The 24,893-nt window shown below is 42.3% G+C and overlaps 4 protein-coding genes across 5 annotated transcripts in view; all 4 read left to right on the top strand.

Annotated features, from left to right (window-relative positions):
* The window catches only part of LOC139349075 (phospholipid-transporting ATPase ABCA1-like), a 38,873-nt gene extending 36,043 nt beyond the window's left edge, over positions 1-2,830 (top strand). For both annotated transcript variants that reach the window (XM_070989556.1, XM_070989565.1), the window contains exon 49: positions 42-2,830. In XM_070989556.1, the coding sequence (XP_070845657.1) occupies positions 42-185 (144 nt within the window). In that variant the 3' untranslated portion in view covers positions 186-2,830. The remainder of the gene's footprint in view (positions 1-41) is intronic.
* A 292-nt stretch (positions 2,831-3,122) lies between these two features.
* spink4 (serine peptidase inhibitor, Kazal type 4) lies at positions 3,123-4,645 on the top strand. The gene is made up of 4 exons (XM_070989577.1): positions 3,123-3,174; positions 3,665-3,696; positions 3,916-4,028; positions 4,600-4,645. The coding sequence occupies exons 1-4, from the start codon at positions 3,123-3,125 to the stop codon at positions 4,643-4,645; spliced, it is 243 nt and encodes an 80-aa protein (XP_070845678.1).
* An 815-nt stretch (positions 4,646-5,460) lies between these two features.
* stra6l (STRA6-like) lies at positions 5,461-12,675 on the top strand. Its single transcript, XM_070971012.1, has 18 exons — positions 5,461-5,480; positions 5,789-5,876; positions 6,307-6,407; positions 6,571-6,701; positions 6,806-6,926; positions 7,103-7,148; positions 7,344-7,469; positions 8,185-8,258; positions 8,538-8,646; positions 8,736-8,889; positions 9,088-9,163; positions 9,347-9,428; positions 9,950-9,998; positions 10,693-10,810; positions 10,910-11,029; positions 11,362-11,525; positions 12,008-12,151; positions 12,425-12,675. Exons 1-18 carry the CDS (start codon positions 5,461-5,463, stop codon positions 12,673-12,675), a joined length of 1,974 nt encoding a protein of 657 aa, XP_070827113.1.
* A 1,360-nt stretch (positions 12,676-14,035) lies between these two features.
* On the top strand, positions 14,036-22,892 carry tdrd7a (tudor domain containing 7 a). Its single transcript, XM_070985463.1, has 21 exons — positions 14,036-14,239; positions 14,371-14,515; positions 14,656-14,770; positions 14,969-15,061; positions 15,470-15,504; positions 16,379-16,419; positions 16,565-16,735; positions 16,983-17,738; positions 17,844-18,040; positions 18,216-18,408; positions 18,724-18,835; positions 18,992-19,203; positions 19,401-19,535; positions 19,683-19,766; positions 19,928-20,062; positions 20,502-20,612; positions 20,767-20,914; positions 21,114-21,280; positions 21,587-21,780; positions 22,151-22,311; positions 22,660-22,892. Exons 1-21 carry the CDS (start codon positions 14,036-14,038, stop codon positions 22,890-22,892), a joined length of 3,642 nt encoding a protein of 1,213 aa, XP_070841564.1.
* The last annotated feature ends 2,001 nt before the right edge of the window (positions 22,893-24,893 follow it).

The following is a 24,893-nucleotide window of genomic DNA, read 5'->3' as shown; positions in this document are numbered from 1 at the left end:
TTTTGGCTAATTCCTCCCTTGTTTTCTTTTCCCTCCTGCAGGTGTTTGTAAATTTTGCCAAGGACCAAAGTGATGAGGACCACATGAAAGATGTCCATCTGAACAAGCGGGACGCTGTGGTAGTGGACGTTTCCCAGCTTAACTCTTTCCTCACAGACAATAAGACCAGGGAGAGCTGCGTCTGATTCCACAACATACCATCAGTGGGAGTTGCTATGCTTCACCCACCATCCCCCAACCCAGAACATAATGGACCACTAGCCAGTGGGGGAGACAGACTATGGTCAACTTTTTTTTTATTTCAATTTTTTAGTCTTTTTTAATTGTTATCATTTCTCAGTGGACCTGCACTTCAGCGCACAGCTTCTTGAAAAGGCAGAGACTGCAGGTATTGTGAGACACTGAAACAATGAAAACTCAATGCAAATCAATGCAAGAAATATATATATAGATCTATTTAAGATGAGAAGATATTCCAGTGAGGGTTGGAGACCGGTGCTTCTCCTTCACTAGATGGACAGAAAGAGAGAAAAGACCCAGAACACTTGAAGCAACAGCATGATTATAATGCTGTGTCAGACTGGAAAGCTTGTAGCTCTGCTACCCACTCAATGGACACAGCATCGGGGATGATGGAAGGAAATATCTGTAGTTTTTAAATCCCCGTTCCTGAAAGTAGTTAGCAGGAGTCAGTGGGATGTTTGTATGTGCTACTCTGTAATGTGAAATCACGACAGCGTAAAACAAAAAGTTCTGATCCTTCACTGCCAACTACTAAAAGATGGACTGACTACTTTTTCATCAGGGTCAAACCTCTCAATCGCTCTTCGTTACCAAGCACAGTTGTTTTATAATGCAAATGATGGTAAAGAAGCATTTACAATCCAGTTGATTTCAGTCACAAACATTCAACATATTCATTTTTACTAATTAGATTTTTTTAAGATAATTTAATTCAAGTAGACAAACTTAACCTCTGTGGAGTTTTTTTTCCCTTTGGATAACAATTAAGATCGATAACCAAGTTGTCTTTTTTATTTGTTGTTCTCGTCCTTGACATTGTCCAGCACAGTGCCTATACTGTATCGTGGTGGAGAGAGAAATCTGAGCACTCCATTTAAAAACAACGACAACGCACGTAGGCTGCTAAAGAATGTATAAGACAGATACCAACAGGCATCAAAGCACAAAAATGAGCTTTTTGTGAAGATGATAAATGAAACTTGACTCTTTATTTTTTGGGGGGTAATTGTGTCCTTCATTGTCAAAAACACAAAAAAATCTTGTGGTTGCTTGATGTCTGTATGATGCAGCCTACGATGCTGGCTTGTTCCTACTTGTCCTGCCCTCTTTAAATGGAACTGAGGGCCAATCAGAATGGACGCAGGATAACCATCGCAAACTGGCAGGTGTGACTTCACCAGAAAGCTGAAGATGTTGAAGAAATTGGACAATTTTTCGTGAACGTTGGAAATATATACTGCATGCTTTCCACTGGGCCACACACCTGGACTATCATCACTTCTGTGTGCGTGTGCCAGCGCATGCCCTCAGATCAGCTTGTAAAGGACTGGAGACGACCGAATTGTGCTTCATTGTTGTTGAGTAACAGGCACATATGTGTAAATTTAAATCCAGATTCTGTTGTGAGAAAAGATGGAAATCTATGGATGGCAATAAGAGGAATCAGATGGGGAACTGTATCTCCCATGCATGGAGAAGAGTGTTACAGCTACTCTGCTTATATGGGGTCTAAAGATGGTAACTTTACCAGTAACGTGCCTGTGTGAAGGCATGATGAGTGCGTTCTTAGACCTGAGCCATCACCGATATGGACATTATGTACAGTAGCAGCAGTATCTTGTGATGTCAAGTACGTTACCAGTTGAGTGAACATTATCTGTGCCAAATAGAGCTGAATATGTATCTTTGATCAACCAGCATAATGTCGAGGAAGTGACTGTTTTGTAAAGTTTAAGATGTGCTTTGATTCACTTCTTTTTCCATCAGCTCACCTACAGAAATCCTTCTCTATCGTTGTCAGTAGCTCGGAGCAAAAAGCACATTTTACGTCAGATCTGTTCTCCCTCATTCAGTCTCCATCAGACTGCGAGTTTTTGTTATATTCTGCTGATGTTGCCAAATTCTAATCTTTGTGTTCGTCCACATTAATAAGCTGCAACACTGAAGTTAACTGTACTGTCGGCAACTCAAATTTTAGAGGTTGACGTACTTGATAGGCCAGACTACACAAACAGGGACCACGTTAATTAGAGTTGTGCTTATAATGCTTTATAGTCCAAAAAAAAAAAAATCATATCCAGGGTTTAAATTGATGACAGATTGTCATTACAGGTGCTCTGTATCATCTAAAGTCATGGCAGGGTTTCCGTTATCTCAGATTGAATCACTGCTGTGGGGCGTCAGAGTTGCCCTCAGCTAAGTGTGAGCACTTTATAGACTTCATAGCCTGTCGTGTCAAAGGCGTAAGGGATCTGGATATGACAAATTTGAAAAATGATTGTCTGCACTGGAACACAGATATAATTCAGACGAAATAAAGCTACACCACTGCATTAAGACATTTGTCTGACACTTGAAATAGACAAAGACGGCATGCATGTGACAGAGAAATGAGTGAACAGCAGAGACAGTAGTGAGATAAAGAGAGAAAGGCAGGACAGGGAGATGGTGATTTTTCTCTTCTCGTGCTCAATATTATTATTTGTTTACATTTTTAAGTATTAAACGGCTGTTTGGGTATGTTACTCATTGTGTACAGTTACTCTTTGCATTAATAAATAAAAAATTCATACATTTTGAAAAAAAAGATTGCGATTTAATTATTTTTTGCACTTCTGTTGTTGGAGCAGTTGTGTCTGAAGCCAACGTGGACTCGTCAAATGGAAGTTTGTAGCTAATGACAGAACAAAAGCTGCGTTTGCTGTGTGTGTGGGCATGTGTGTTAATGTGTGCTATAAGTTTCTAGAGCGTGCATGTGTTTGTGTGTCTGTTTTCACCTGCTGCATTCCCACGCACCCTCCCACACACACAGTTCTATCGCTCGTAAAAACACACTGGTTTCTGTCACTCTGTCACTGAGTTATTCATCCACCAGCATCATGACTGGAAGAGCTGTTTTTCTTGGCCTTCTGCTCATCTGTGTGGCTGCAGGTAACAAAGGAAAAGCACAATTTGAAGCATTTTTGCGTTCTAGTTTGAGAGATGTTATAGATCATAGAGTGAAATATACAGTGGCTATAGAAAACATTCAACGTCTTGTAAGATTTCGTGTTTAGTTGCCTTACAGCCTTGTGCTAATGTGACTTTTTCGCGATGATCAGCAGAAAAGGCCCGAGTGAAAATAGATCTCTACAAATATGGATTATTTGTTTGCATCCTTTTCAAAGGCAATGTGCATTATGTACTCAAATTTAAGGGTAGCACATTGGTACTCATATACTCTACCTGTATTTATGGTATGTTAACAATATAGAGATATAATAGATGAGATATATGCTATTGAAGTCTGTGGGTGTACTGTCAGTTTAGCATGCTAATGATAGTTGTGTTTCTGTCCTAAGGTATAAACAGGAATTATGAACAAGACAAATCAAGTTATTTATACATTTATGGTTTTAGAAGTCATCTGCTTTCTTCACAGATGTTGAGAAGAACTCTGGACTTGTGAGAAAGGTGCTGCATCTTGACTTAAGTACTGTGTGTGTGTGTGTGTGTGTGTGTGTGTGTGTGTGTGTGTGTGTGTGTGTGTGTGTGTGTGTGTGCTGGGAGAGAGAATGATTAAAATATATATATAAAGTGTGTAACTGAAGGAAATTTAACCATGTATGATGGTGATGACAGAAGGTAAGTCACACCAGATCATGTGTGTTGTGTTGTTTTGTGCTCTGGCAGCCAATCTGTCCTGATGTGGAGGAGATTGTAGCATGCCCTCTGAACCTCTCTCCGGTGTGTGGCAGCGATGGAAACACCTATGCTAATGAGTGTACCCTGTGTGTCCAGAGACAGTGAGTACACACAGCTGCCTCACTCTCACAGCCTTCACACGTCGGCTCAGCATTACCCGAAGCTGACTCTATGGAGGATGAAGTGTCAGAGCCGCCCCCTGGTGCTGAATGAATTTAAAGCCTTGCAGTCACAATGCCGATCTCTGATTGGCTGACAACAGCAGTGGATTCAAATGACTGGAAGCTTTCCAGTTTAGTCTATTATTCATCTCTTGGTCTTTACAGGCAGTGACCTGGTGGTCATTACTAGAAAATGATGGTCACATCTCTGGTGACCAAATTATGAAAGAGCACTAAATTTCAAGAGATTATTCTGCTTTTTATCCTCAGTGACAACCACATTGGCAAAACAGGTTTTTAGATTTTACAATTAAACATATATGGGTGGTTTTAGGAGACACTTAACACAAACATGTCATCTTTTGCTGACTTTTTTTGTATGAAGTACCTTCTATCTGTTTTTACACATCTGTCCTCTGATATTCTCGTCTCTTTATCCCTATAACACACAATTTACTGTGTTAAAAGGAGAATGAATCACAGCCATGTCGTGCTATGACCTTCTCTGCAGAAAAACCAGGATGAACATTTTGATTGCCAAAGAAGAGAGCTGCTGACCTGCACAGGGAATGATGTCACCGCTAAGCTGAGCAGTCCGGCTCTGATAAGCAACCCAACATGCATCTTTAAAATGACAGCTAACACCTAAATGTGTGTTTGCAATGAGTAATAAAATGTCCAACATTGGTAAACAACTGTCTTTTTGATTCAATAAAATCCAAATTTCACTAAGTCTGACATTAATAAGAAGTCTGAATGAACCGAAGGGTCACAACCAAAGTGTCTTTCAGTCTTGGAGTAAAACAGATGCTAGAGATGAAAATTAAAAAAAAAAAAAAAAAACAAGAAAAGGAAGCTAGTAAATGCATTTTTTGCAGTGGAGGTAATAAAAGAGAAAGTAGACGAAGAAAGGACGTGGATTTAGGTCACATGATCTGAAACCTTTCCTTTGTAATGTGAAGTCAGGAGGTGAATGATCGACTGGTTATCTCTGTTGAGAGCCAGATGTTTACACTCCTTATACTGAGTAACACAGTGGTCAATAATGTTCAGGCGTGTGTGTGTCTGTGTGTGTGTGTGTGTGTGTGTGTGTGTGTGTGTGTGTGTGTGTGTGTGTGTGTGTGGTACGACAAAGAGAGAGAGAGCAAATGCACTGGCAAAAGAATAAAGGTAAGAAGGTGACAGAGGCACAAAGTGACACACTGGGAGAGAGGACACAAAAAGCAGAGAGAAATGAAGTGTTAGATCCTGAGGTCAAAGGTCAATCGTATGAGTCACATGGTTGGAACCAGGAAATGAAGAAGTGGTGTCAATCCAGTCGCTTCCTTAATCTTTACTGCAGAGCAGAAACAAAGTTTTTAAGACTTCAGTGATGATAAGAAACCAAATGGAACTCATGTAAGTACAGACTGTTAATATTCTGCTCACTGCTACCAGCACGCGATGCTGCGCTTCACTTTATAATCAGCTGTTTTTTGTAAATATTGCACAGGGTTTAAGATTAGCAAGCTGATTATAGCCGTTTTGAATCAAGATAGAGCGACAGCAAAGCTGAACCTGAGCTTATCAATGATGAATTTTTAACCTGGTTAGATCAGCTTAGTTCAGTCCATCTCATTGATTCCTGTTTAGTGTCATTTGCTCCCCTCTTTCCCATCCTGCTTTGTGTCCTGACACTCCCGATCTGTTAAATTATATTGGCACTGTTTCTCCAGGAACTCCACAGCTCAGGACTGTCAGAATGGAATCTCTATTGACCTCTTCCTGCACCTTTCACTCATACCAGCAGTGAGTTGTCCACCTATTTAACATGGACTTTGAATATGTCCCCAGACGACTCCAAAACCATGTATCTCTAAAACGTCCGCTCTTCATGAGGCAATAATAATAATAATAATAATAATAATAATAATAATGATGATGATGTTTTCAGCCTGGACACTGATGTATTTTTGAGATAATCCTATGTATTTTTACATGGTTTACTTAGTTTAAGAAAAAGCTTAACTTTCTCTAACAGAAACACTCAATTTACTGAGAAATTCTGGACAGCATGGAAAACTGCAGTGTCGTAGTAGTAGCAGTGGTAATAACATATATCCATGTGGATTTTATTACCAGTCTGGAAAATGCTTTTGCTTTTGTGCTCACATGCTTACATGTCTGGGGATACAGAATAACAGACGTATATATTATGCATTAATTTCTTGTTTTCCAGGTGCTGATCATTGGGGTGCTCTCATTCCTCCAGAAAAGAGCCAAGAGCCTGGGCATCGACCACAGACTGCCCTTCCTGGATGGGCGCTTTGCCATTGTGGTGTAAGTCAACAGCAGCGATAGTAACTGTGAAAATCATTGCTATATCAGTACAGTCTTTTAAATTCAGTATGTAACATCTGTCTATGCTGCCTTTAACATTCATCAGGCTTCTTATCAGCAATATGGCTCTGTCTGTGTTTATTTTGTCATTACTGTGCTGCAGGCCTTTGGATACTATCGGCAGCCTCAGTAATCGTTGGTCCTATGGGTTTGCATTTGGTGCTGTGTCCTCCAGCGTCCTGCTGCTCTTCTCTGAAGGTTACATCCCCTTCACTGTCCCAAACTGGGCCAAAGGTACTCTCACTGCTTTCTGTTCTGTTTCTATATTCAAACCTGTTTTGCTCTGCAGAAACAAGAAAACATGGTGACTCGTGTTGTTTCCTGATTATGATCCTCAGCTATAGTGTTTCTGGTTGGAGCTCTAGAGGTGGGCCTGGTCTATTTCCCTTTCTTTGCCTGTCTGTCCACACCTTTCAGAGCAGCGGGGGCAGTGCTGGGGATACTCTACTCTCTGCCCTGGTAAACATTCATTCATATTATATATTCAGACACAGCACAGGTATGTCTCATGCAGCATGCAAAAACTAAATGATATGACGGTTCCTTCCTATAAAGTAACAAAAACACTTCCACACTGGGACAGATGAATGGATTTAATCAGAAAAGGCATTTCATGTCTCTGTGCTTGTTTGCAGGATCACTGTTATAGCCTGGGATACATTCACCTGTCCCAGTGGTAAGGTAGGTGAGTACTCAGCCCATGATGAAGCTAGTGTAACAGGCCAAGCAACCAGCCTCCTCCACCCATCTCAGGATTTCAGCCCACACCTAAATAAATTAGGCTCTACTTAATATTAATTTATGAAGAGTTGCCTCTTGATATTTAGTTGAAATATCATGAAAAAAATGAATGAATGACTGTGTATGATTTTCAAGATTCTGGGGAAATACCAGAAGATCATCGTCCAGTGTCCCTGCATCCTCTCCCTCATCTTCCTCTTGGTCCGATTTATTTATATGCTGGTTAAAGTTGTTCGAATACGTCTGCAACTGCAACAGGAGGTGAGCATGCCTAACTCATAAAATCAATGAAGTGATCCTTGCTGTGTGTCTTGTTTGCTGTGTGGGTAAAACCCAGTGATCTATAGGCTGTGTAGGATTTCATATCAAAATGTCAGAGTTTAGTTCACAAAATGGACCCAGACCCAGAACACAAACAGGAGTCAGACGAAGTTAAACTGTTTAACCGAGCACGAGGAAAAGACAGTTAGTACAATCCAGCTTTAAAGCACAAAGGACAGTTTTCGCCAGAGAGGCCTGGAGCATGTCTCCACCGCAGACACTGAGGCAACAGTCTGGCACCAGATGTGTGGAGAGCTGAGGCTGATATGTTGAAAGGCTGACAATCTGACAGGTGTGTAGGCTGAGAGAGGTGACTGATGGCAGGTGTGCAGGAGGAGGAGAGCCTGGAGGGAAGCCACTCTCTCTCTCACACACACACACACACACACACACACACACACACACACACACACACACACACACACAGGGGCAGAGAGGCAGACGAGAAAACAGGAAACACAGGGAAAGAGGGAACCTGGGCAGCTCCGCGGAACATCAAACATTTATTTGCATATCAAAATGTGTGAGTGTGCATCCCAACAAGCTAGGAAATTCTTTTTTCTTTTTTTTTTAACTCGCTGTACAGTGGGCTCCACAATGATTATAGAACTGTTTTTCTTGAATTTTCTGAATAATAAACTGAATCTGCTGCCAGGACCCTGAAGACCTGATTGGGCAGCACCAGGTGCAGCATGTTAAGAGACTGCTGAGGAAAACACCTGCACACAGGTAGAATACACACTCATGCAGGTGTGTGCTCATGCTGCTTTCAAGTGTTCCATATACAATTGGGAAGTTTCAGTTCCATTGCTTGTTCAGGGAACCGCTATTTCTGCAAGTTTTAACCAGTTAGCAACAAACTGTGAGCACTTTAAAGAAGTACACAGTATGTCAGAGGCATAACGTGAGATAGATTTTTAATGTCTTTCTGACAGTACCAGATTTCAGACAGTACATATACACATGCACAAAGTGGATTTGACCTTCCTATCTGTGGTATCTGTCCAGTAAGCCCCTCAGCTGGTTCCAGAGCAGAGTGTACGAGTGGGATCCCTACTTCAAGTTCCCCAACAGGATCATCGGCACTGCTGTTATATCTCTCATTGGCCTGTACACGGTACAGCAACACATCTCTAAAGTGTGGCACAAACATCTTATCTGCGCATCTGCTGCAAGTATTCATTTGTCCTCTGGTCATTACTCTAGGTGACCCTGGCAGACTACAGTCTCAGTCATGTGGCTTTTGACCGATTAGAGAGCTGGAAGAACTCACTAAAACATCTGGTTACTTCTTGTAACCAGACTGAAGCCCTGGACGCCATGATACCACAGCTGGAAGAATTCATAGACGTGGCGAGGAGTGAGTTGGTCTACACTCCTTCCAGTCTGTCTGTGATAAATTAAACAAATGTAAATATTTGGTCATGTGTTTCTGGAATGGAAAGATTATCTCTACCTTAACCTCATCACAAAGCAAAGGACATGGAATAGAGTGGACAGCAAAGACACAATCATTTGTTTATTCATGATGGTCAAGACTGATTATTATTTCTTCCAGAGTGTTGGCTTGCAACCACCATCTTTGCGAGTCTCAACTCTGTAGCATACACCTTCCATGTCTTGGTGTGTTACAGGTAAGAGACTTAAAAATGACTGAAATGTACAAAATGCATTGAAAGAATTGCTCAAAAATGTAGATTTCAAATGTCTGGAAGGATGATATATGTGAAAACTTTACAGAAATCAATTTACTGTAGTTTATGGGATGTTAGATGAAACTTCCCACAGATGAGTGACATGATGTTCTGTCGCCACAGAAAACACTTGAAGAGGCTGTGGAAAGGGCAGAAGGGGTTTATTCCTGAGAAGTTTCACAACCCTAGCTCCGCTATCAGCGTAGTGAGTGACACACACACACACACACACACACACACACACACACACACACACACACACACACACACACACACATTCAGCAGATGGCAGATAATTCCAGGGAAAATCAGATTTCCTCTTAGCACTAGAGACTCAAAATCAACATTCATAAGTGTGAGATTGGCCCCAGCGTTTCATGTCATGATGTGTGTGTACCAGTGTTTGATTTTTTATTTATTTTATTTTTTTTTTTTGGAAAACATGCTTCTCATATTGTGAACCACAAGGCCACAGCACCCCCAACAGCTAAGCAAAAAACTTCATAATTATCACAATTTGGTTCTGACCCTCAGCTGGCCAAATGAGGCTCCCACGCTGGAGAACAGGTTCTTGCCAATTGTGTGCGTAGAAACATGCTCGAAGCAGAGAGTCTGAAATGTGTGAGCTTGTATTTGAGTATGAGAGCATATGGCCGCACACACACATGCGTTTGATCATCGGACTTTATGAATGCACAAACAAGTTTTCTCATTGAATTTTCACAGGCTTCCATCACAAGGTACTCTGGTTGGCAAATAGCATTTACACTGTGGGGTAAGCGACTCATCTTCTGAAAAACATTATGAACTGACATGTTCAAAACAGCAGCTGAGCAGATGTGCATGAGGACATGCCACGTTATGGGTCTGAACCCAGTGTATGTTTTTCCTGCTGTTTCCCAAATGATGCCATCAGTGGGACGTTTTCATGAGTCTATGTGAAGGGAATGAGGGAAAGTATTCATTAACAGGGAGCTCTTGGCAGTAACTAACTTCTCAGTGACTCAGCCCACGTAAAGGAGGCAATTTATGTCACAGGTGTTAGTCTGAGAAAACCTGCCTCACCCCCAAACCTGCCTGAAAGAACTGCAGTGGAGAGCTTTAGTGTCCGACAATGGTCCGAGTACTTCTTCATATACATCTTCCCCCCAAAATCCAGCTAAGATCCACAAATGAGTATCAAATCCCCAGAAATCCACAGGTGCCTTTCAGTGTAATATTACTGAATGTGCCTGCAGAGAAACTCAACCATTACATACGTTGATAGTGACCATGTTAAAATCTTTTCAGGAGTAATGAATGAATTTGCATATTTGTTGTCCTTTCACACAGATGAATAGAATTTTGAGACGGGAACAGAAAAATTATATAGCAGCTGCGGCACAGTCCCACTACATGAGTTAAATACAAGCTACGTGAATGTAGAGAGTTTAAGTGAGAAAATTGGATGTCTCCATTTTTCTCCTTAGGCTACCTGATTGTCCATTTTGTCCACTTCCTGTTTGCTCTGCTGTTTGCCTATGCGCTGGTTCTTCCTATCCAGCATGGCAGGGCACTGACCATGCTCACCAACCTGGGAATTATAGTGTAAGGCTGCTTTCCTTGAGATATATGAATGGATGGTTTGACTGACAGGCAGACAGACACATTGGTTCACTGATCTTTTTCATTTCTCGTGTCTCTCAGTCTGACCATCAGCCTGGTGATCGCACTGGTGGTTGTCCAAATAACTCTGGTCCAGACCTTCTTCCTTCAGGACAAACTGTCTCCCACTGATAAAGATAAACCCCTGGCTCTCAACAACAGGTGGGTATATTTCAATATAGAAATTATGTAACTGTGGGCCATAAAACCATAAATTAACAAAGGTCCTCTTTTGCTGGCAGACGCAGACTGGTGATAAAGGTCAAGTGTGATACTGAAGCCATAAAACTTGCGCTTTCTCAGTTACCAGCCGGTATAACGCAGGCTCAATGACTTGCTGAAACAAGCATGTACACAATGTATCTGCATTGGTGTTTTACAGTGTGTAAAATCCTCTTAATATGTCAAATGTTAATAGAACAAGTGAATATATTTCACAGTAAATCTGCACAGTACAGTAACTTGAAATCACAGTTTCTCTTCCTCCTCTTCAGGAAGGCTTTCCACTGCTTCAACTACTTCTTCTTTTTCTACAATGTGGTGATGGGGATCAGCAACTGCATACTGAGGCTGCTGTGCAGCATTGTGGCAGGATCATGGCTGGTGTCACGCATAGACCGGACCATTATGCAGAGAGGATATGAAGGCATGGATGCCGGTAAGCTTAAGGTCAACCGAGACGTGCGTGAGACAAAACATGAAATAAAAGTTTTTTGTTTTTGTTTTTTTGTTGAAGAATTAAGAAGTTTGATTTCTAGATTTACTGCCATAAAACATCACAACCAAATCTCAATTTATTTAATATACTGTGATGGTGGATAAGAGAAAATCTGATTTCATCATTTTTACTTGATGATAGTGTGGTTTGTTAGGGTCATACCACAGATTAAGACTTTCATTCATCATGGAGGTTTCTTACGCCAGTGTTAGCGTGATTGCATCCACATTCTCCAGCAGATGGCAGCATTTCACAGCTCATTAGGGGAGTTCCTGAGTGTTTTAAGATGAAAAAGTTGTGATACCTGTGATGTGTGATACCTGAAGAAAATGCCCTATTCTGTAGAGGTGGACTTATTAGAGTCATTGTGTTATTTCCAAAATATGGTGAGTGGATCTAATAGCATTTCTTCCATGTTCCAGGCTACAGTACTTGGATTGGGATGATCTTTGCTGACCATTATCATAACAATCCAGTCGTGGTGTGTTTCTGTCAGCTGCTGGTCTCCACCACACTGGAGAGACACGCTGTGTCTTCATACTCCACATTCAGCAACACGCCATCTGGTCAGTAGACTTACTGTGTGTGAGCTCTGACATGAGCAACCATCCACTATATGACTACAGCTTCCACCTGTCTGATATCTAAGATTCATCAAACTTGTGATCAAACAAGTATCTTCATTATTGCATTTATGCAGTTTTGTTTGATCCTGACAATTTTGATCTTGCACAGATTTAAATGTTTTATTAAGATATCATTTGTATTGTTTTCATGTTTGTTTCTTCATTCATTTTTTCCCTTCTTTTCCAGTTGATTGACTTATAACTATTTTCCAGAACTCCCTGGGAGCAGCCGGGCCAGGAGGCGTTGGATGTTGTTTTATACCTTACTAAGGAACCCTCGTCTGATCCTGTTCAGAAAGCACCACCTCTCCTCATCTTCATCACTGGAGACATCGTCATCTCATGTGTCAGACACAGTGCTGCAGGCTTGGGTCATGGCATCTCAGACACAGAACCACCAAACAGCATCAGTGTCATCACCAGAGAATGCAGTTATACCATCAATACCAGAAGAAGACTGTTAGAAAGACATTTCCATAGATTCAGATCTTGGTTAAAAAACAAACAAACAAAAAAAACTCTATGTGCCCTTTAGGATGATCTGCATGTTGCAAAAATACTTTGGTGTTTTCCAATTTCTGTAATTTCAATGGGGTTAACAAAGTTTGTGCAGCTTATATTATTTGTTACCAAAATCCTCTTCACCTGACAACACTTCAACACTAACATTTTACTGAGAAGATATAACATAGTGTGCTCAATTATAGAGAAACTGCGAGAAACTGTAAAACAGCAAGCAAATGCTTTTAGTTGGAAATAAAAACAAATTGCTAAAAGTTGCACTGGTTTGATTCACTGTGTAAGCATAGTGCGCATATGTTTGCTAAATTTTCCGACAGCACTTAAACACAGCATAATCGTCATATAACACAGAAAAAAAAAACTTGTGATTTTAAACGCGGCGACAGAAGACCGAGTCTTTTTGGCTAATCTAACTAGGCTAAACCTACAGGTAAGAAAAACAAGACTAATCGAAACAGACTAATCTGTCAATACATTTGAGCTAACGTTGTGAAAAAATATTGCTGCTTTGCGAAAGGTCAAGAGAGGGACGAAATAAACTAAATTTGACGACTAGCTGCTAACAGACAGTTAGCTATTAGCTAAGGCCCACATTGTGTATCTGTTGGCTAACAGCAAATTCAGCGCTAACTTAACGGCCGTGAACGTACACCGCCCATTGTCCCCATGGAGACCGCACGGAGGCCGGTAAGTTAATGGATGTCAAGGTTTCACGGCTCGTAGTGCAGACGCCATTTTGATATCAACGTTACACCGAAAATAGAGGTACTGAATTTTGTCATATTGTTTTAGACACTCTTAATCTCGCTTATCTCAATATATCATGCCTAAATGTACAAATCTGTTGACAATCATGATTTAAGATTAAGACAGCAAATCTATTCGACATGTGGTCTCGTCATTGATAATCTGTGAAATGCATTTGAAGTAAATATGAATGTTTGTTCACATTTTGAACAGAAAAGCGAAGCCCGAACTCTCAAATCTGTCCTCCAAAACGCCGTGGTTAAATAATTCATTCAGAGTCCTACTGCTGAAACACAGTTTTCAGCATCGGATTTGGCCACCACAGCTTGTATGTCGTGGATGCTGCATGCGTGTCTCTTTCTACATGGCCTTCATGTTCAGCTCTGATATATATGTTCTGAACTTTGCAGACTGTACAGCCTCAGTACAAACACACACTTTGCCTTTTTGATGAATCAAGCCAGTTACTTGCTCGGATGTTTCTGATGTACTGCATTTCTTCCCCCGCTGATTTTTACTTCTGTGTTGTGTCTGTTTCAGTGAGTATTAACCAGGATGGCGGACAGCGAGTCCATTAAGAAAATGTTGAGGTCTGTTCTCCAGTCCAGCAAGGACGGGGTGTCTGTGAGCAGGCTGCAGTCAGAGTACCGGTCCCTGTGCGGAGAGACCATCCCGCTCAAGAAGCTGGGCTACTCCAGACTGGAGGACTACCTCCAGAGCATCCCCTCAGTAGTCCACCTGCAGTACCACAATGGTGAGGTGAGTGCTTTTTTTAGTAATTTATCAATATTTTTGGGCATGGGCTCACCGTGCCACTGCCTTAGGTCAGCTAGCATCAGCACAGAACTGAGAAACTGAGAAAAAAGACTAACACTAAATCTGCGTTGTAGTTGAGATGCTTTGCGACAGTGTGCCAAGAGACAGCCCACATTGCTGAGCTGGTGGCCAAGCAGAGGAGCTCCAAGAAATCCGGTTGCTCCCAAATCATCAACTGCAGGATGAGATTCAAAGTCTCCAAGCCTCACATGCTCAGTGGTAAGAGACACTTGTTACTTGGGACACTCGGGTTTGTTAGTTGCACCAGGCCTCTATCTCTCCAAGGCCATGTTTTAAACACCCGCATCTCACCTCCCTTTTCTCCACTGACCTATTATCCCCCCTCTCCATGCTTTTAGTCAGGCCAAGGTCCTCTCTCCGCCAGCCCTCGGCTGGTGGTACCTCTAACTGGCTTGCGAACCGCACAAAGTCCCATGTCGGCTCCAGAGGCGTCAGCGCCTCAGGAGACTACAGGTGAACAATATCTGCATCGCACTTTTCATCAAGAAATTCTGCACACTTATTATTCAGTTGTCAGGAAACCGAAGTGGTGTTTGCGTCACGCTATGAAGAATCTAATAGAAGTTATTCCTCTGTCTCTGCTTCGTCTTAAGTGAGTTTTAAAACCAACAATCAACAAACGTTTTTGATTGTGTTCTGCCCAAACATCAGGCAGTTGGATCAGAGGTTAAGCTCCATCACCCCGGTTGAGCGCAGACTGCCGGCTCCTCCACCGCCTGTGGAACGCTGTGCCATGCTTGACAGGTGAACGTTCACATGCAGACAAACCACATGCAGCTAAACCTGGTTCTTCTACAGTATTAAGGCAGTTATGTATTTCGACTGTATGAATCAAAACTACATGCATAAAAATGTTTGTGAACTAATGCCACTTTCTAATTGTACTTAATGTTGAAATACTGCTGATTGGTAATTTATTTTAATGTATTAGCAGTGAGAGGATGGTGTTTTGGAATATGGGGTTTTAATATAAGTATATGATATACAACCAGCTCAAAATGTTGAGAAATTTTAAAATGGACCACAAACCAAACCACCAACGTGCAGTACCTCATTGTTGTATTGAGAACTGCAGCAGGATGTTTGTATTGAATAACAGCTTGTTGAAGCGAGAAGCACATCATGCTTAAAGTACTGCCATGTTGCCAGCAGGAAGGAGAAGAGCTTTGCAAAGAAGAAGCCTACAGGTGTGTATCTTCATGAATTTTATAACACTTTTTATTGATTTGAGGTGTGGGGGGGGGGGTGTCACATTACTAGAATGTATTCTGAATGTCATACCTTGTGTCATATATCTGTGTTTTTCACCCTTTCCATCAGTCACAACGGGCCAGGAGTTAACAAGACCGTGAACAATGTTGGCCAGTAGCGTTACTACTTTTAAGTACATTTTTCAGTAGCATGGTGAGCATGGTGGTTGCAGGGCTTTTCAGTAGCGTAGCTCTTTTGTTCATCAAGTACTGTAGTAATGTTCACACAAGGGTTGACGCCTACAACATCTCTACTTCAGGGGAATACAGACATGCATACTTGAGTGTAGCTGATGGCACTATGGCTGAGGGTGTGGATGGAGAGTAATTAATCCTGAGAGAGTCAGGAGTTTTATCCTTTGTCTACAGTTATTTGGCAAGTAGCTTTGATAGAGTAAACAACTCTTGCCATGTTTAGCTGAGCTTGCAACATTTCTCTGGGGGTAGCCTCAGAGTAGTGAAGCTTGATTTAATGTAGAGTAACTGGTGTCTTAGCTCACTACACTTTTCAGGTAGCTTGCCCAACACTGTGTTAATATTGTGGCAAGACAGAGTCCCAATCCAACATTTTCCCTCCATAGTACAACTCTGTATGTTGTGCCTTTTGTAGCTGATAATAACGATCCAGCAGATCAGCTTAGACGATATATTGTCCCATCACTGTCCAAAGAGGTTTTCCAAAGGGGAGTACGTGTAGAACAGTGTATCAACTTTGGAAAAACAAAAATCAGTCTGCATGAACCAGATTAATTAAATTAATCTGCTTCGATCATCACTTGTTCACACTCTCCTTTTGCACAATTTTTCTCAGAGAAACCTCCAGAGCAAGTCTTCCAACCCAACCATTCCCAGGTACAGAAGACCTTTCTCTGTGTTTGCTGAAGGGATTTATTTTGTACTCCCTGTGTTTTTGTTATATATTTGAATTGTGACTTTAGAAAAGAAAAATCTGAACTCAGTCACAAAAGTTTTAATCATGTGGAATCGCCCCATGCAGTCTTCTGGGTATAGCATGGAGCTGGAGCAGAGCAGATTAACTCAGCTCCTCGGGAAATACTGCAGTGGACTGTGGATGTCGAAACTGTCGGAGGTCTACAGCGACATGTTCAGACAGCAGCTCCACCCTCAGGTGCTCATAGATCTGGAAAAGTGGACACACATCTGTATGGTGAGTCAGTCACTTATATTTGTACATGTACAAAAAATAATACCCTCACTCCAAAAAAAGTAGATATTACGAAGCCTTATTAGTGTAATGTTTACATATGACTTTATATGATAATCTGACATTTTTTATACATACACAAGATTACAAAAAGGTTTTTGTTTGGTTTTAAGGAGCAAAAATGTTTTACAAATGCAGAAGTGCAAGGTTTCTTGTTCTCAATATGTGTACCCACACCTGGCCTTCACAGGTGGATAAACTCTCCAGCACCAACCAGGCTGGCTCCCTCATCTACCCTCCTCTGCCTCCTACGCCTTTCACTGCCCCTACACGTAGCACTGCCCGTCCAGCATCACCCACCAATTCAAGCACCATCACACCCATTTCTTCATGTCCTGAACAACCTTACACCCCCGTCTCTCCTTCTCCCGTTCCCAAACCCAGAGTTTCCCCCCAAAACCCTTTGGCTAGGCCCACCTTTGTTTTTCCTCCACAGGCTGTTGTTCCTTCTTCAGGCAAGCCGTGGTCTCCAATCACCCCTATTAGCCTTGACCGCAGCCCTGCTGCTGCTCCCCTGCTGCCCCCCTGTGGCAGTCTTGCAGTCTATGCCAATGGTGGATGTAACGATAACAACTTGCCCAAAACTACCCTCAGCCACAAAAAAAACACTCCACCCTTAGCCCCTACCTGGAAGTGCCCTCCATCAACCAACACTCCTCCACTGGCTTCCTCCCTCCATCCTGACCCTGACTTTTTACCCCTTTTGAAGGTTACCAGTGCCCCTTGCCCTCCCTTAAAATCCCCTGCTGTCGTTGTGTCGGCTGAGGTGCATCAGAGAATAAAGGAGCTTCTCTCCAAGTACAGTCAGGGTCTGTGGGCCCATGCTTTACCCAAGCTCTTTATTGACACATACAAGACGCCATTCCCCGAACATATTCTGGACAGCTTATCTCTTTTGCTGGATATATGCACTGTGGAGTACCCTGTGCCACACAACAAAAAGAAGGTAAGAAAACGGGTGTCATCTTTAATTCCTCAGGGACATTCTTCCTGCTTACCTGTTAAAATGTATTTATCAACGTGTTTGCCATTGATGCACTTCTGCCATCAGGCCATTCTGTATTACATGAGCGGAGCAGACATGGAAAATCCGGACGGCCCAGAAAGCCAGAAGTGTAGAAGCCACCTCCTTCCCTCTGATGTGGAGGTGCTTGGCCCTGTGTTGCCTCCCTCTCTGGTTCCTCCTTCAGAGCAGTACCCCTCTGTGCTGATTGCTGATGTAAAGAGCAGTGATGCTGTCACTATAAGGTGAGGCACACATTGTTCTTGAAGCCGTGAAGGTATTAGTAGATATATCATTAAATATGAGCATCCCCCCATGTTTGCCTTGTTACTTTTGTAAACGCAACATCCACGTTACTGTTTTTGTTGATTATCATGCGCAGTTTGAAAAGGACTGAAAAGCCTTCGTCTCTATGGTCAGGTATGTAGGTGAGAACTACTCCAATGCCCAGGAGGCCATGGAGGACGCCATGCACTGCTTCTATAGCCAAAGCTCCACCCACTGCCCTTTGTCTGACCCTGTTGTTGGTCAGCTGGTAGTAGTCAGGGGAGAGGACGGAGAGGAGATGACCAGAGCTCAGTTCATAGAGGTGACGTCCCCTAGCAAGGTCAAGGTAACTCCCTTAACGAATTGTTTGTTGTTCATTGTCAAGTTGTTTTTACTTAAAGATAGAGTTTTATGTCAGTCATAATCAACACTTAATTTCAGTCACAATGAATCAGAATCCCTGGAAAATTTCAAGGGATTTAAATACATTTTCAGCATTTCATGATGTATTTCGTTTGTAAATGTAGACTTTTGAGGATTTACCCCCTGAGCTGGGACACAGCTTGTGGTGATTTTCACTTTGTCAGATGAAGATATTCAGTAGTGGCAGAATGAGTCAGTGTTTCTGCAACAAAAGAGCTTTTGTCTGTCTGTTTGCCAGGTATACTATGTAGACTACGGCCTCACGGTGGAAACCAGTGGGACCAATCTGCTGGAGCTGCACCAGGACTTCCTCTCTCTGCCATTCCAGGCTACAAATGTCAGACTTGCAGGTACTTAAAAGATTTGGAAAAGACTTCAGGGCTTGTTCTAATGTACAATGTGAAAGTCGTCTCAACTGGACGAAGTGTTTACGTCAGCCAGTTGACATTTAACACACAGTAGGTCAGGGTCACTCATAGCACATACTCTCTTTTCCCCTCTCGCAGGCCTAGAGGCATTCAGCTCCCATCCACTGGTGCTGTCCTCCTTGGACAAGTTGGCAGTGGGAAAGATCCTGCTGATGGAGACAGTAGAGCCTTGTCAGCAGAACGAGACACCCATGGCAGTGCTGTACGACACTTCGCAGGACGATGATGTCAATATCAATTCCACCTGCCTGAAGGGTCTGCAGGACAAGAGCATGAACAACCCTCTGACTGTAAGGATGATGGTGCCAACTTACATGTACAGTGTGATGCATGTATAAAGCCAATTGAATAGCAGCAAAGGGGCTTTGGGGAGGGTTTTCATATTTTCAGTTTGGCTCAGTGCCCAGCCATGTCTGACAGTACTCAAGGATTTACAGGGTGGTATCGTCCCCCCTGCAGTATCTAACAATCTCTCTGTTGCCTGTAGGTGAATGCGACCTATCAGGATGTGTGTGTCACAAATGTGTGTGCAGATGGTATCATTTACTGCCAGCTGCCCTCCAGAGGAACTGCAAGACTCAGGAAGTTACTGAAGGAAACGAAGGCCATCTTCTCCTCCCAGGTAGACGAGACTTCAGAGTTCATGAAAACCGCCTTTTGTCTTGGCACTTATCAGTGTTGTGGGACAACAAACACTACCGAATATTACAGATAGATTGAAGAAGATCTTTCTTATTGTGTTTTTGTAATTCATAATTGTTCCCTCCAGGTGACATCTGAGTCCCTGGTGTCCAGACCCTTCATCGGCAAGCTCTGTCTAGCCCGCTACAAAGGAAAGTGGTCCAGAGCCGAGGTGAGATCAGAATCATTAAAATGTATTTCCTTAAAGCTTTAAATTAAAATGCATACAATAATTTAAGACATTTAAAGTTTTGAGATATTGTATTGTTGACCAGATCGTTTCAGATAATATTTCTGTAAAACCCACTCATGTGTTGTTGCTCTTGTTTTGAGATCACCAACATGTACGGCAACAGAGTGATGGAGATTGTCTTCACTGACTTGGGTGTTCCAGCAACTGTAGAGGTCACTGATCTCAGAGAGTTCCCACCAGTTTTCCTTAAAGACTTGACCATCATCCCACCACAGGTCAGTTGTTTCTGTGTGCCTATTGTGGGAGTAGATGCACCTTAATCTTCATCTAGTCTGGTGGTTGGTGGAGCATTTTCTTCTGTTCATCTCTTCTGTGTATGCTGCCTTTTTCCAAAAATATGCAGTCTTTTAGACTTGTGGACAAGAAAGGCAGACAGACTGTCAATGTGCTTGCAGTGATGTTATTGAACCTGAATCATTTTGTGACATTCAGCGGTGATGAAATTACTCTGAGTGACTTCAGTGGACACTGTGAAACTGAGAGTAGGTGCAGATTGATTGTGAATGCATCACATGTGAATTGCTGCTTCGTCTTAAGTGTGTAACAGTAATGGTTATGGTTCAGCAAGTCTCCAGGAAATACATTTAAGTCTATTTAATGTCCTCAGAAGTGATGAAGACCTAACGTGTGTGTGTGTTGATTTGCTCTTTTCAGGCCGTCAAATGTCGCCTGGCTGACCTCGCAGTTCCGGAGGGAGACTGGAGCCCAAAGGCTGTTCTGTGGCTGAAGGATGCTGTCCTAGGCTCTGAAGACTGTAGAATGAAGGTAACATACTGTAGCATCTGCAACATTCAGTTAACACATACCTCAAGTAAATGTATAGTTGCACAACAAACATGCAATAGCTGTACTATACTCTTGTACTCCTGCCCATTAAGGCAAATATCTGTTTCCTCTATTCCCTCCCTCCTCCCCTCAGATCTTGAAATTAGACCAGCACAAAGGGGACTTGCTGGTCTACATGTACCTCTTTGTTGGCAATGACAGTCAAGAGTTCGACAAGAGTGTCAACCATCAGCTGACCCAGGCAGTGGATACAGGTAACAGCACAAGACATCATACACAAAGTGCATTCTGGGTCAGGGACAACATGTAGCATATGTATGCATGGACAAGTCTGGTCCAACCTTTTTGAAAGTCAAGGTGTTAGGACAGGAAGACCTTTTTTGTTCTCATGGATTTGTATTGAAGAACTGTGACTTTGAAATAAAGGTGAGGTTAATTTGAGGGTGTTTTTTTTTTTTTTTTTTTTTTCCAAATTTCTAGGTCTCTGTGCTCTGTTGAAGAAGTTGACTCTGGGCAGCCCTGTCTCAAACTCCATCATCAAGGCCTCAACGCGACCTCACAGAACAGAGGACTCATCTTCTCCAGATACAACTACCGAAACTGGGATGCAACCACTTGCAATGCCTCCCCTGCTGGAACTCCCTCAGGTGTGTTGAGATGGACAGTCTGTCTCTTTCTATTCACAAGAAAAAGAGGGCTTAATGGTCTGTGGATTGAATCTAAATCAAAATTTTGCTGTCAGCATATACAGACTCTGAACTGACAGTTCACTTTTTGTGGCAGTAAGCAATGTTTACGGTGAAATAAGCCTCGACACAGTTCATTGAATCTCATTAAACCATAGCAGTATCTACTCACTTTTTGATATGTTGACAATAGAACAACTGTAAAAAAGATTGCCTTCATCTGCAAAGTCTGACTTGCACGTCATTCTTCTCCTTTTCTTCTTGCAGCCTGGCCAGAACATGGACGTGTTTGTGCCAGTGGCCTACCACCCTGGTTACTTCGTGCTGCAGAAGTGGCAGGATCTGCATAAGCTGGTGGTGCTGATGGGAGAGATGGTTCTCTATTATAACCGGACGTGGAAGATCAACACAGCTACACACATCCAGAAAGGAGAGGTCTATGCTGCCAAAATAGACAAGAAGTAGGTGATTATTGTGTCTTACACCTGATGCAAACCTGACACATAGCATAGAGAGAGAGGTGTGTGTGTGTGTGTGTGTGTGTGTGTGTGTGTGTGTGTGTGTGTGTGTGTGTGTGTGTGTGTGTGTGTGTGTGTGTGTGTGTGTGTGTGTGTGTGTGTGTGTGTGTGTGTGTGTGTGTGTGTGTGTGTGTGTGTAACATGAATGCATTGTCTTGATTACTGCCCTTTACTGGTTGTGTGTATCTTTGAGATTCTGGGAGTTCAGCTGTCTATTCTGTGCTGCTGTGAGGAAGCGAAGAATGATATGTAAAACCAAAGAGGTTGTTATTGTGTGATGGATGAAGGCTGAACTGATGCCTGCCTCACCCAGTTGGCACCGCGTGCAGGTGAAGGGGATTCTTGCCAACGGATTGGTTTCCGTCTACGAGTTGGACCACGGAAAACACGAGTTGGTCCTCAGTACTCTGCTCCGGCCCCTGATAGAGGAATTCAGACATTTGCCCTTTCAGGCTATCACTGCACAACTGGCAGGTGAGTTAAATCAGAATTGTTACTTTATATGTAACAGGTCGTGTAATGAAATCCTGTTTTAAGTTGAACTAAAGTGTCAGAATTAAGTAATTATTTTCTGCCCTCAGATTAAAAACCACTCAAAGCATAGTCTAATTTAATTCTTAATTTAAATAGTGAACAAGCTGTCCTTATTTGATACAAGCAGTCACTCGATCCTCATCGGTCAAATACTCATTCCAAGCTAGTCGTAACAGTACATCTATCTGTAAAGCATCTGATTTTCGTCAATTATCCACCTTGATAACACAGGGTGGAGCAGCTTTGGGTGATTGCTGTGATTGCTGACCCCCTCCTGTTCTCTCACAGGCGTGACGCAGCACCAGTGGTCAGAGGAGGCCTGCATGTTATTCAGGAACCACGTGGAGGATCGGGCGCTGGTTGCCCTGGTAGACAGTGTGCAGGAGGTGTCAGAGGTTACAGATGAGCTGTGGGAGCGCAAGTTGACAGTTTACCTGGTGGACACTGCACTGGAGGACAGAGACCTTTGGATTCACAGAATCATGGTCAACATCGGCGGTCAGCTGTCCACAGCAGCCTAGGATGTCCTCTCAGGTATGTTGGGAAGTAAACCAGCAAGATGACTCGGAGCGCGTGGCGATCTCCCAGCTGTTGTGCTTCTTTTCATTTTCTAAAACACGGTGAAAGCGCTCAGTGAACTCTGGAAACCTGAGGTCACTTTCTCTGCCCTTGGTTCATTTTCAGCATTCTGGATCTTTCTCACAATCAAAGACTTTGAAGAAGCCCATTTCATTTTGAGGCCGTAAACTAAGGCCATTTCAACTTGAGCCTAAAAAGTTTTAGTTTTTTTGAAAAGTTTATTTTGTCAGAATGTAAAGTTAAACTAATTCATGCATTAGGACATCTGGAAGTCGTTACACCCCATTGAATGTTACTCTTGTCAGTCATTTTAAACAAACCACAAGTCACTTAAACTTCAACATTTTCTTTCTTCCTTCAAGTGAAGTCATCTGTGTGTTGCATGGTTTGGTGTGTGTGTTATGACTCTGTTCCCTAATTTTCTATCTAATATTTGCTGTGCCTTATGCATGCTATGGTGTGACTCATTCAGCACTTACTTTTCTGTATATATGTTTTGATATTAACTCAGATGACATTTATCTACAGCGTCACTGATGGGAACACCTTGTTTAATGGTATAATTTGTTAGTCTTTTGAGAAGATTAAGCTGTAACATCTTAAGTGTTGGTTCAAAATAAAAAGCTGTTCACAAGGATTTGTTCTTTCAGAACATGTAGCCAACAGTTTAAATGTCCTCAGAATTAATACTGATGGATTTTCAGTTTTCTATACCTTTATATCCCTACATGACAATGTGACCTCCCTTCATCTTAAGCATGTTTTAATGGAGGTTTTCTAGATTTTTTTTCCACTTGGCAGGATAACAACGGCCATCTCACCTCATCTCGACAGAGCAGCTCAAATTGCCAGAAAGACTAAATCAGAAATCTGACCTGATCACACTTGCTGCATAAATCCACTACATTTCACAGGGAGATATTGTACTTTTCACTCCACCACATGTAATTGACAGCTGTTACTGGGTAAATCAACCTTTTTGCACAGCTAGCCGTATAGCTGAAAAGAGTGCGGTGTGCTACATTTCTGCATGTGGTGGGAGAAGAGGCAAACACATTTTTTTATTAACAAAGGCTCACAGACCAACAGAGACCACCAGGTGCCCACATGATAGAGTTAAAAAGCAAAACTAAAGAATGTTAGGACAACTGCACGACTGATTGGTGACCGATTGTATGCAGCATAAGAGACGATGAAATGAGAAGCAGCCTATTGACAGACCTTATATAAATATAACCTGTAAAAACCACCATGAGAGACGGAGGCACCAAGGGCAGCACATAAGGATGATCAGAAGAAGTTAGTTGCAATAGATGTGGTTACAAACAATGACAGAAGATCTGCAGCTTCTTGTCAGTCAGGTAAGTTTTGCCAGGAAAAAAAAAATTGCAAAGATGTGCAAATCACAGGTAGGTAAAAGAATGCTGTGGAACAGAGGAGGGCCAACAGTGACTTGTTTATTGCCACAGATGGAAAAGGATGTAGGCATCAAAACTAATGACAAGGCAGACATGGAGGATACAGATGCCTGAACTCGGGGATGATCAAGATACCTTAAGCACACATCAAGTATTTCTGTTTGCTTAGCTACAACTTAGTGGGAGGAAAAGGGCTTGCTACAGTTGTGGTGATGTGACAATTGTAAAGAATGGAAAAATAAAGCTGAACAGGCATCAGGTCGCACTGCAGACCCCCTCTCAGCAGGAGTCCGAGATCTTCCAGTAGTTTGAACGCCGTTGGATAATGCTACGCATGCGCAGTAGAGTGAACGTGTAATATTGGACTAATTCTGTGTCACTGTGTGACTACTTATTATGCAAACTTATATTTCAGGTTGCATATAAAAGTTCTCAGTAACACTGACTTTATACACCGTAATATTTCAACTTTGTGTCAGTGACCCGCAGTCAAAGCCGGGTGAAATGTTTGCAGGCGTGTCCAGA

The sequence above is a fragment of the Chaetodon trifascialis genome, chromosome 2, assembly GCF_039877785.1.
Source record: "Chaetodon trifascialis isolate fChaTrf1 chromosome 2, fChaTrf1.hap1, whole genome shotgun sequence".
Taxonomy (NCBI): Eukaryota; Metazoa; Chordata; class Actinopteri; order Chaetodontiformes; family Chaetodontidae; genus Chaetodon; species Chaetodon trifascialis.
The sequence above is the reverse complement of the archived record's forward strand: the minus strand, read 5'-3'. Positions and strand labels throughout refer to the sequence as shown.

Excerpts from the sequence above, each read along its gene's own strand:
- spink4 (XM_070989577.1), top strand. The coding sequence starts at position 3,123 with ATGACTGGAAGAGCTGTTTTTCTTGGCCTTCTGCTCATCTGTGTGGCT. Across the intron at positions 3,175-3,664 it reads GCTCATCTGTGTGGCTGCAG|ATGTTGAGAAGAACTCTGGA; the intron begins GTAACAAAGGAA and ends CTTTCTTCACAG. Across the intron at positions 4,029-4,599 it reads ACCCTGTGTGTCCAGAGACA|AAAAACCAGGATGAACATTT; the intron begins GTGAGTACACAC and ends CCTTCTCTGCAG.
- stra6l (XM_070971012.1), top strand. The coding sequence starts at position 5,461 with ATGATAAGAAACCAAATGGA. Across the intron at positions 9,429-9,949 it reads CTAGCTCCGCTATCAGCGTA|GCTTCCATCACAAGGTACTC; the intron begins GTGAGTGACACA and ends GAATTTTCACAG. Across the intron at positions 9,999-10,692 it reads AATAGCATTTACACTGTGGG|GCTACCTGATTGTCCATTTT; the intron begins GTAAGCGACTCA and ends TTTTCTCCTTAG.
- tdrd7a (XM_070985463.1), top strand. The coding sequence starts at position 14,036 with ATGGCGGACAGCGAGTCCATTAAGAAAATGTTGAGGTCTGTTCTCCAG. Across the intron at positions 16,420-16,564 it reads TCCAACCCAACCATTCCCAG|TCTTCTGGGTATAGCATGGA; the intron begins GTACAGAAGACC and ends CGCCCCATGCAG. Across the intron at positions 18,409-18,723 it reads CGTCCCCTAGCAAGGTCAAG|GTATACTATGTAGACTACGG; the intron begins GTAACTCCCTTA and ends TCTGTTTGCCAG.